This window comes from Gossypium arboreum, chromosome 4, assembly GCF_025698485.1.
Source record: "Gossypium arboreum isolate Shixiya-1 chromosome 4, ASM2569848v2, whole genome shotgun sequence".
Lineage (NCBI taxonomy): Eukaryota > Viridiplantae > Streptophyta > Magnoliopsida > Malvales > Malvaceae > Gossypium > Gossypium arboreum.
In genome coordinates this window covers 33,538,604-33,548,872 of record NC_069073.1, presented here as the reverse complement: position 1 = coordinate 33,548,872, position 10,269 = coordinate 33,538,604, and the positions used below count along the sequence as shown (strand labels likewise).

The 10,269-nt window shown below is 32.4% G+C and overlaps 2 protein-coding genes across 4 annotated transcripts; both read right to left on the bottom strand.

The window, feature by feature from the left end:
• Positions 1–1,387: 1,387 nt before the first annotated feature.
• LOC108458030 (transcription factor GTE6-like) lies at positions 1,388–6,277 on the bottom strand. 2 transcript variants are annotated; one of them, XM_017757264.2, is made up of 9 exons: positions 6,072–6,277; positions 5,168–5,284; positions 4,584–4,799; positions 3,887–3,964; positions 2,920–3,144; positions 2,649–2,747; positions 2,429–2,487; positions 1,806–1,956; positions 1,388–1,701 (listed from the first exon to the last, which is right to left on the bottom strand). In XM_017757264.2, the coding sequence occupies exons 2-9, from the start codon at positions 5,279–5,281 to the stop codon at positions 1,522–1,524; spliced, it is 1,122 nt and encodes a 373-aa protein (XP_017612753.1). In that variant the 5' UTR covers positions 5,282–5,284; positions 6,072–6,277; the 3' UTR covers positions 1,388–1,521. The 2 variants fall into 2 exon arrangements, with proteins under 2 accessions (XP_017612753.1, XP_017612751.1); XM_017757262.2 differs by having other exon boundaries at positions 5,168–5,293; positions 6,072–6,276.
• Positions 6,278–6,954: 677 nt separating this feature from the next.
• Positions 6,955–9,896, bottom strand: LOC108460501 (elongation factor 1-alpha-like). 2 transcript variants are annotated; one of them, XM_017760014.2, is made up of 3 exons: positions 9,775–9,896; positions 8,399–8,880; positions 6,955–8,295 (listed from the first exon to the last, which is right to left on the bottom strand). In XM_017760014.2, the coding sequence occupies exons 2-3, from the start codon at positions 8,858–8,860 to the stop codon at positions 7,408–7,410; spliced, it is 1,350 nt and encodes a 449-aa protein (XP_017615503.1). In that variant the 5' UTR covers positions 8,861–8,880; positions 9,775–9,896; the 3' UTR covers positions 6,955–7,407. The 2 variants fall into 2 exon arrangements, with proteins under 2 accessions (XP_017615503.1, XP_017615504.1); XM_017760015.2 differs by having other exon boundaries at positions 9,653–9,781.
• Between the last annotated feature and the right edge of the window lie 373 nt (positions 9,897–10,269).

Below are 10,269 nucleotides of genomic sequence, written 5' to 3'. Positions count from 1 at the left end.
CGAATAATTTCACTCAATTCGATTCAACTTGAATTTTATTTCATTTAACTCGATTCGAAAAAAAATTCAAATCAAATTAAGGTGATAAAATAGAATTCATCAATTCAATTACCTAAAAAAAATTTTTACTCAATTCGTCTACTACTTTTAGGAAGAGAACAAATGCGCAAAGCATTAACTTGGTTAAGGAGCAATTTTCAAACTACCTCTCCTTAGGATGTTCTTAATTTCTAGAATTTGCTTTGTATTTGTGGTACTCCTAGTTATGTAAACCTTTTGCTGGTAGCTAATATGTAAGGGTACGCCTCCAACAATATTTTAATTTTGCTTTTATGAAATCCAGTTCCTTTCCACCAAATATATATTAATATAGATATCTTTTATCAATATAATAGAAATATTATATCGATTTAAAATTGTTCATAATTGAGAAATGTAATTAAATTGATAATTTAAAAATTAGATTATTAAGATATTTATCATACAAAATTTTAAAGTGAGTAAAACTCCATTAATTTTATATTGATGTAAATAAATCACTCCTCTTAATCTTTTAAATAAAGATAAATTATGCTCCAAGTCCCTTACGTACATTTAAAATTTAATCTCTCAGTTTTATTTTTATGAATCTAGTCATTTTAACTTTTGAATTTAAAAGTCTAGATCCGATTGCTAATATTGTTAAAATTCTTATGTTATATTCACTGGTGACATTTTGGGAAAAAAAAACTCAATTAGTTAGTATACATATAAGGAAAAAATATGTAAATTACTAAATTTTAATGATATTAACAATTAAACTTGTTTTCTTAAATTCAAAAATTAAAGAGACTAAATTACTTAAAACAAAAATAAAAAAATTAAATTTCAAATGCAACTTGAAACTTATTTTACCTTGAAATAAAATTATATGTAAAAGAAAGCCGTAATAACAAATTTAACTTCTAATATTTACTTCTTTTCTAACTTTGCTGCTATTTTCTTCTTCTTTTTATCACTTCTTTTGTAACATTGATCCTATTTTCTTTTATTTCTTTTCTTTTTCACTTTTAACTCTCAATATTTAAATTTTAATCAAAACTTTTTTTTCTTTTTACAGAAAAGTTAACTAGACCATTAATATGGCAACCTACTTGGAGTTCATGTTTACTTAATAAAATACATAAAAATTATTTGAAAAAAATTCAAAAAAGACGAAAAAAAAAAGTTCATAATAACATTATCCAGCAATTAAGTACAGGTGGCCAGTAATCTAGTTAAAATTTTAAGAGTCCAATCGAAATTTTCCATTGGAAAAACAACAAATTGATTAAATTTTGAAGGTTTAGGACCAAAAAAAGAATAAGGCGTAAATATTAGGGGTTAAATTTATCGATAAGAAAAAGGATGAAATCAAACATCAATAGCTCATTATAATAAAGAGATGTGCTAAAGCATCTGAAACCGAGATAGTCTCACTGTACAAATATGAAATGGAATGCAAGCAATTGCAAAATCTTCTCTTATGCTACATCATATGGATCAAGAGCAAGTCTTTTTACTCTTTTTCTTGGCCGTTTTCGCAATCGCATCGCATATCTCTTTCTTCCGTTTGTTGTTATAGTTGTTGTTGTTGTTGCCACCTGTGCTCATTGCACTCTTACTCTGAAGCTCCAAAGCATCCTTCACAAAAAATTTTAACCTCCATAGGGTAGATTCACTCTGCACAAGCAATAAAGTAATTCACCAAGTCTCAAAACAATTCCATACCGAAACCTTGATTGATCAAATCAAAAGATATAATTATCGGGATTATCTGATTATACCTGAGCATCAATGTCAATCTCCACTTCTTCAGCCATTGCTTGAAACGCGGGATTACTTTGAGCAATAATCTCCAATGCTTTATTAAGATCCTCCATAGACAATCGGGCTATGGCTGTCCCAAGATTTCTCTTCTCTTCGGTTGACATTTTCCTAAAACATCATTTACAAAACTTGATATATTGTTCCCAAATCCGGTTTTTATATCTACATAAACATCTATAACGGTATATATACAAGGCAACTCACAAAAGAACACTCATCAACCTTAACCTGGTTCCTTCTTTTATTTCAGAAGCCCAACTTATAATGGCAATCCTAACCGCAAGTATTTGTGGACAATGCTAGTCAATCGTACATAACAATAAACAACAAATCTTACCATTCAAAAGGCTACGATAAAAAACCTACAGATCATTTGACTCATCTGAATTATTGTCATTCTCACTTGTTTACACAAAAATAACCAACATATGCACTCCGGATAGTCGAACATGTACCGAAAAAGACAGGGAAGTATAAACAAAGATAAATACTATCATATCATATAAATTTTTGCTAGACTGAAAAACAGATGAATACACATCACACTAGATAGCAAAATCTTTTGAGGTCTAAAACCAACCTGCACTTTTGGACGACTGTTTCTCTGAGATGTTCCAAATGTGTATCGACCTCGTAAAGCTGAAAAGAATTTGATATTTTTTTAAATATTCAGGTGATTGAACTACAGTATGGCTAGGAAAACTGATGCCAACAGTCCAGAAGATATTTACAAGATGTGTTTACAGTGCTAATTACATTTTGAAATATTTTTAAAAGCGAGTTGCTGAACTTTAAGATACCTCATTGCATAAATCCCGGACCACTTTCGCATGAGCAGCTTCTCGCACAAGCTGCATATCTAGCTGTGCTTCCGCCTCCTCCTCATCTCGTCTTTTCTCCTATGAGCACAAAATACAGGTTTTCCATTTAAAATGTCAGGAAAAATAGGAAATATTTCCTGGTTTTCTTGAGCAAAATATATGCTACTGAATCCAGGGAAGTTATTGAATACAAGCCATGAAATCCAATCCCGAGATAGTCGTATTGGGATAAAGCCCAAATGAGCTTTACCTCTTCAGTGACTTTAGGAAGAAGAAGCTGCCATTTCTCCTCAAACTTTTCCAGCAAAGTTTTGGCCATTAGATGAACATCACTTCCTTCATCATTATATTTCATTGCATTATTGAAAACCAATCTTACATCAGCACATATATCTCGAACATTCTTATATCCGGTACCATCCTTGGCCTCCATTTGGTTTTTTATCGTACTGAAGTCCATTGGCTTTTCAACAATCTATAGCACAGAAAGTATTAAACAAATTGATCAATAAAAGGACACGAATCAATACAGAAAATCATCTAAAAAGATTCAGGAAAACACTAACGGCATCCTTGTATGTAACTTGGACTTGGCTGTAAAATTCAAATATGGTTGTGTGTCCAATATGTTATGTTTAATTTTTTCCAAGCTCTTCCATGTATTTGAAAGATCTTTGGCAGGTCATACTCATATCTCCATACCCATATTTGAATATGTGTTGGACATACGTACTTCAAACAAGATGAAGAGTCAGAGCAACAATGGTATCTGCAGCAATATTTCCAAGTGGATACTACAGCTTGACATGCCTATAAATGGGACACTAAAAGTCTGTAATACTTCTACCTCACAAGTTCAAAAAAGCATCATAATATACTAACTTAGAAATGCCAATATGATGATCCAGTTTATGCATCTTTATCACCTAAGCAGAGGTAAAGTCCATAAAGAAATAATATTCTTATTTGTCATGATGATAGAATGGGCCTCATCTTTCAATATTGCTTGAAAAGAAGTTGATATGGTCAAGAAATGCAGGTGCAAGTGCCGCATGCCTTTAAAAATGGCTCAAGTTATAACAGTCTTGTGTCAAAAAACATGTCAAATACCATTCAAATTCATAGATTATGCTCATCCCTAAGCTCAAACCAGAAAAATAAGAAGTTAAAAGCATGTATTCTGGAAAAATGAAGGAAAAAAAACGCAATACAATTACCTCATAGTAATCATGTAAACCAAGACCTTTGACATCTACAGGTTGCATAAACGGCCATGCCCACTTGTGCTGTGTGATCTGAAAGGGGAAACACACACACATCAAAAGCATTTACTTCGAACCTATCAAATAATAGGGTTAACAAGCACATTCCCACATTTACGGTTTAGCTCCTTTTATATAATCTTGGCGGGGTGGATGTGGGAAGTGGCACAGAGCAATTGTTATTCAACTAGTAGAAGCACGACCAGCAGTCTTCAATATCTATCACAACATAAATAACTTCCTCTATGTTGCATGATATAACTCAGAATAACAGCAACAATTACATCAGCAAATAAAAAAATTTCATGAAATTGGAAAAAGATAATGTTTGAAATATCCACCCTTGTATGAAATGCTTAGTTAGTTTAATTGAACCAGATAAGAAGATGGTAATGGAGTTTTCAAGAATCTTAAACCAAAAGTTTAAATTAATTATAAATGCTAGAAACAAACTTCAAATAACTGCTATAATTTCTAATTCACTCATTACCAATGTTTAGCTTGATTGAAGATGTCAAAGACTTAAAGCAGCCCGGCTACCAAATATATGCTAGGCAGAAGACTTAAAAGCCAAGATCATTTTGATTAAGATAACATTTACAGCATAAGGTAACTGAAATAAAACAAGCACTTGCAGAGAATAAGTGGTTACCTGACGCACTATTGTGCCAAATTGGCGCATAAGCTCTTGCATTCTCTTTGCAGCAGCAGCTTCCCGTCGCGACGCATCTTGTTGCTGCTTTTTAATGCTTGGAACTTGTCTTTCCTTATCTCGTTCCTTTCCCATGGAGCTTCCTTTAGAACTGCTCTGTTGCTTTTTACTTGAACTCAAGTAGAATTGTTCCACTTCATTCACCTTTTGCTCAAGCTAAAAGAAGGAAAAAAAATTAACCAATAGTTCAATTTAAATTGAAAAATCCAGAAACTGAGAATCCATAAGCAGCATGCTTTTTCCTTTTTGAAACTAAAGCACTAAGATCAGCATTGTATTTACAAAATTTATGGAAATAGTCAATAGAAGCTAAAACGGTACCATATTATATGCAATATAAAAGTACATTCACTACCCTATTCATTATATACTTCTATTTTGAAGGTTATACTCCTACATAACAGTTAAACAGATACCAACAAGTGCAATTATACAATTATTTTTAGTAGTCAATCTTTTAATTGTAAACCACTAAATAAACTCAAGAGGAAAGAGATGTCATAAAGTCCTAATTTATCACTTACCTCGTCAACCTTTTGAAAGATTTCATCAACCCGGAATTTGAACTGCTCCGCTTCCGCACTATTATCTTTCGAAATTCCAGCTTCAGCAATTTCAAAATCAGGAATTGATGCCATTACCTGTTCCATCTAACCATAAAATGGAAGAGGAAAAACTAATGAATGCCATGTAACTGTTAGATCATAAGCATATACCAGTAGAAACATATGCAATCATGGAAGTACAATGAGAATACATACAGCAGCAATACCAAAAGGAAACAGGAAAATTTGAGGAAAAACTATACAGGACATATATCACTATAGTTTTGAAGGACAAAAAATTCAAATTTCTTACAATTATCATAGGAAACACCATTTTCGAATTTGTATAGCCTTTAGATAAAAAAGCAAACTTCCCCACAATTTTGCCAATCAAAATTCAAAATTCCCAACATCCCCATAATTCCTAAAATGAAGAAAAACAAGAACCCAAAATTCAAAAAAGCCTAATGCATATCCACCTATTCAAACTCATTCAGTCAAGTCTATAGGTCTTACATTTCAACTTCAATACCCCCACTCCACTAAAAAGAATTAGAAGAAAGATTGATGTTCTTTAAAACAGAAACACTAAACAAGTAAAAAATAACCCCCAAAAAAGGGGGACATTTTAACCCCTTTTTCTCTTTTCTTCTTTTTTTTTTTCCTTTTGGAGGGGGTCAACATAAAGATAAAAAACCAAAGGTTTTCAAGTAAACCCCATTATCAAATCAACCCCAAAAGAGCACAAAAACTAATCAAACTTCCAAAAAAAAAGAATGATTTGAAGACATGAAAGAGAAGAACAAGTGCAAACACATTCAAATACGTATATAAGGTATGGATAAACATAAGAAAACGTAGAAACGTAGAGAGAAAAAGTTACCAGAGAAGAGGGGGGAGTTCAATTGAGAAAATGAAAAACCGCTTATAAAGGAAATGGTAAATGAAAAATGATTGAAGGGAGAGTTTCGCTTTCAAGTTTCAAAGGACTAGTCGGCCGTCGCGTTTCTACTGCTCTGCGTGCGATGCGCGTTCGGCTCTTATGGTTCTTTTGTCTCCACCAGAGGGAAACGATGCCGTTTTCTTTTGTAATCTGTTACATCACAAATATTATGATCTTGTCGTACAATCAATTATTAATGTAAATGTGGTTAAATTGGTAAAACTTCCCTGTACTATTCATAAATTTAGAATTTAGTCCTTATATTTTTGCTTTTGGTAACTTAGTTTCTCTACTCCTTAGATTTCAAACAAAATTCAAGTTCATATTAATTTTAGATTCATTACAATGTCATTTGTTTAGTTATATTACACAAGTGAGTATTTTTATTTCAAAATGTCACTATAACAAATTTAACAAAACAAATTTAACAATATTAATAATTAAACTTGAATTTTAAAATCTTAAAATAAATGGACTAAATTACTGAAATTAAAAAGTACTAAGATTGAATTTTAAATTTGTAAAAAAGTATAAGAAGGTATGACATATTTTGTGTCATTAAATTACATATTTTAAGTCTAATCATTAAACTATTAATAATAAGTTTGTGATTTAATGATACATATCAGTTCAACTCGAAATTAAATAAAAATTTAGAAAAATTTATTATAAGGGTATTTATGTATTTAATAATTTTATAATTTTTAAACCTTTTGGGGAATATAAAATTTCAAATTAAATAATTTAAATTAAAAAATTAAAATGAATGAGTAGTAAAATTAGAATATTTAACATTCAAACCTTTAATATAAAACCAAGAAAATGAGAAGAAAATAATATTTATCTTATATAAGCTCCATCTCCAAAACAAAGAAAATGTGCCAAAATCCAAACCAAAACTCTTAATACCTGTACTTATCAGTCAAGTTTAATCTATCAATTAATATTTATTACACTTTTTTTACTAAATAAATGTGCATTAAAACAAACCAAAGTTTAGATATCAAAATGCTGCGTGTAACAAACATTCAAAGCCAATAAGAGTCCAGGAATCCACCTAAAATCTCCTGTATTTAACATGGACACATTTTAAAGAGTTTGAAACTACACAACGGACTCACCACCGCCTATCAAGAACCCAGTTCTGCGAACAATATCCTCCACAAGACGGTGATGACTTGAAACTATAACTATTTAAACAACTGACTATGATGGACATAACAAAAGTTATATTGTAATGATATAGTTTGGTTGGATCAACTAAAACCCGCACGGTTCACTTGCCACCCTTCTTGGCAGCAGACTTTGTCACCTTGGCTCCAGATGGATCTTTCTTCTCCACGCTCTTGATAACGCCGACAGCAACAGTCTGCCTCATGTCCCTCACAGCAAAACGACCCAGTGGGGGATACTCAGAGAAGGTTTCCACAACCATGGGTTTGGTGGGAACCATCTTAACAAATCCTGCATCACCATTCTTCAAGAACTTGGGTTCCTTCTCAAGCTCCTTACCAGAACGCCTGTCAATCTTGGTCACCAGCTCTGCAAACTTGACTGCAATGTGGGAGGTGTGGCAATCAAGGACAGGTGCATATCCATTTCCAATCTGCCCTGGGTGGTTCATGATGATGACTTGGGAAGTGAAATTAGCTGCCTCCTTGGCAGGATCATCCTTCGAGTTCGAAGCAACATATCCTCGCTTCAGATCCTTCACAGCAACATTCTTGACATTGAAGCCAACATTGTCACCTGGAAGAGCCTCTGGAAGAGACTCATGGTGCATCTCAACAGACTTAACTTCAGTGGTCAATCCAGAGGGACCAAAAGTTACAACCATACCAGGCTTGAGGATACCAGTTTCAACACGACCCACGGGGACAGTTCCAATACCTCCAATCTTGTACACATCCTGAAGTGGAAGACGGAGTGGCTTGTCAGAGGGTCTCTTGGGCTCATTGATCTGGTCAAGAGCCTCGAGAAGAGTTGGACCCTTGTACCAATCAAGGTTGGTGGACCTTTCAATCATGTTGTCACCCTCAAAACCAGAGATGGGGACAAAAGGAATCTTCTCAGGGTTGTAACCAACCTTCTTCAAGTAGGAAGACACTTCCTTCACAATTTCATCATACCTAGCCTTTGAGTATTTGGGGGTTGTGGCATCCATCTGTAAATGAAATAAATAGATATGTCATGCAAAAAAATAATTACTAATTACAAGGAACCAATTAGAAACTACTGAACATAAAAGCCTGAATGCAATGACCTACCTTGTTGCAGCAGCAAATCATTTGCTTGACACCGAGAGTGAAAGCAAGCAGAGCATGCTCACGGGTCTGTCCATCCTTGGAAATACCTGCCTCAAAACCTCCAGTGGTAGAGTCAATGATAAGGACAGCACAGTCGGCCTGGGAGGTACCAGTAATCATGTTCTTGATAAAGTCACGATGTCCAGGGGCATCAATGACAGTGCAGTAGTATTTGGTGGTCTCAAACTTCCACAAGGCAATATCAATGGTAATACCACGTTCACGCTCAGCCTTCAACTTGTCAAGCACCCAAGCATACTTGAATGACCTCTTGTTCATCTCAGCAGCTTCCTTCTCAAACCTTTCAATGACACGCTTGTCAATACCTCCAAGCTTGTAGATCAAGTGACCAGTGGTGGTTGACTTTCCAGAGTCAACATGGCCAATTACGACAATGTTAATGTGAGTCTTTTCCTTACCCATTCTGCAGTATTCCCTTCAAGCTGCACCAACATACATATCAACAAAGTCAAACTAGAATTCTACACATAATGATCAGCCAAAAAGAGCAACAAGAAAAACAATGAACATATTGAACCCAGTGCAGATTTACCCCCGTCCCCAATAGTTACTTGAGCTTCACCACGGGCTTAAAGTTGTGGAAAAGTCATAAAAAATTAACATCTGATCCAATACCATAGTTCCATATAAAATCAAAATTATGTTTGCTATTTCATCCAAAGGCCCTTTCTACTTCATGCTTTCAAAGCAAAAAAGAAGCAGCAGCCAATAAAATAATTAAGAATATCCAAAGTGAAAGTTAGTACTAAAAGCAACAAAGGGATGTAAGAACAACCGATAACAATACCTACAACTTTTAAAGAAAGAATAATTTTAACAAATTTTTAAATCCAAAAAAGCCAAAAACGAAAACTGGATAATAGACTAATTCCAAACAATAAAATCATATCAAACCTACCAAACAAATATGTAGAAATTTTCTAGTCTCATAATTAGAAAAAGAAGTGATTGAAACATAGAATAATTCACAAATCACAACAAAATCATAAACAATATTCACAAATTAAAATTTGAAATTGACTTAATTAAAAATCATAATTCATTCATATAAAAACAACATACCCCGATCCTAAAAACAACAATTTTCATTAAAAAAAAAAAAGCATACGAGATATCATCATTACAACAGATACAAAACACAAATGAGTTAAAGGAAAACAAAAGAAAAACGAACTCATTCCAGAAATAACGCACCAAATGGACAGGAAATTACGATAGAAAAAGAAAATAAGATCTGTATAAGCTAAAAATAAGGAAAAACAAAGACTTTAAAGGACGAAGGAATTAAATTAATAAGAGAAAAGTGGGAATCGAACCTTGGAGAAAGAGTGCTAGAGACACCGGCTAAAGCCCTAAGCAAAAAGAGAGACTATACGAGTGTGTTTAGGGTTTAGAATATATACATATATTATTCAAGCACGAGTTTGAATTTGAGTATGAATATACTTTTAAATTGATTAATATATTATTGAATTTGAGTTTCAATTTTATTAAAATTTATCATAATTTTAATTTTATTAAAAATTATTAAATAAATTCATATAATTTATATAAAAATAAAAATAAAATTTTATATTAAATTGTTTTATATTTACATGATTATGTTTTCATCAACCAAAAAAGAAAAAGAAAAAAGAAATATTAGTTTTGTTTTAAATAGTGCAATTTAATTATTTATATAGCAAGTAAACTTATATTTCATATATAATATTTTATAAATAATAAAATTTTATAATATTAATCTAATATACTTTATTTATACTAGTGAAGAATTTAATTTACTATATATAAATTTTTATACTTTTACAAAT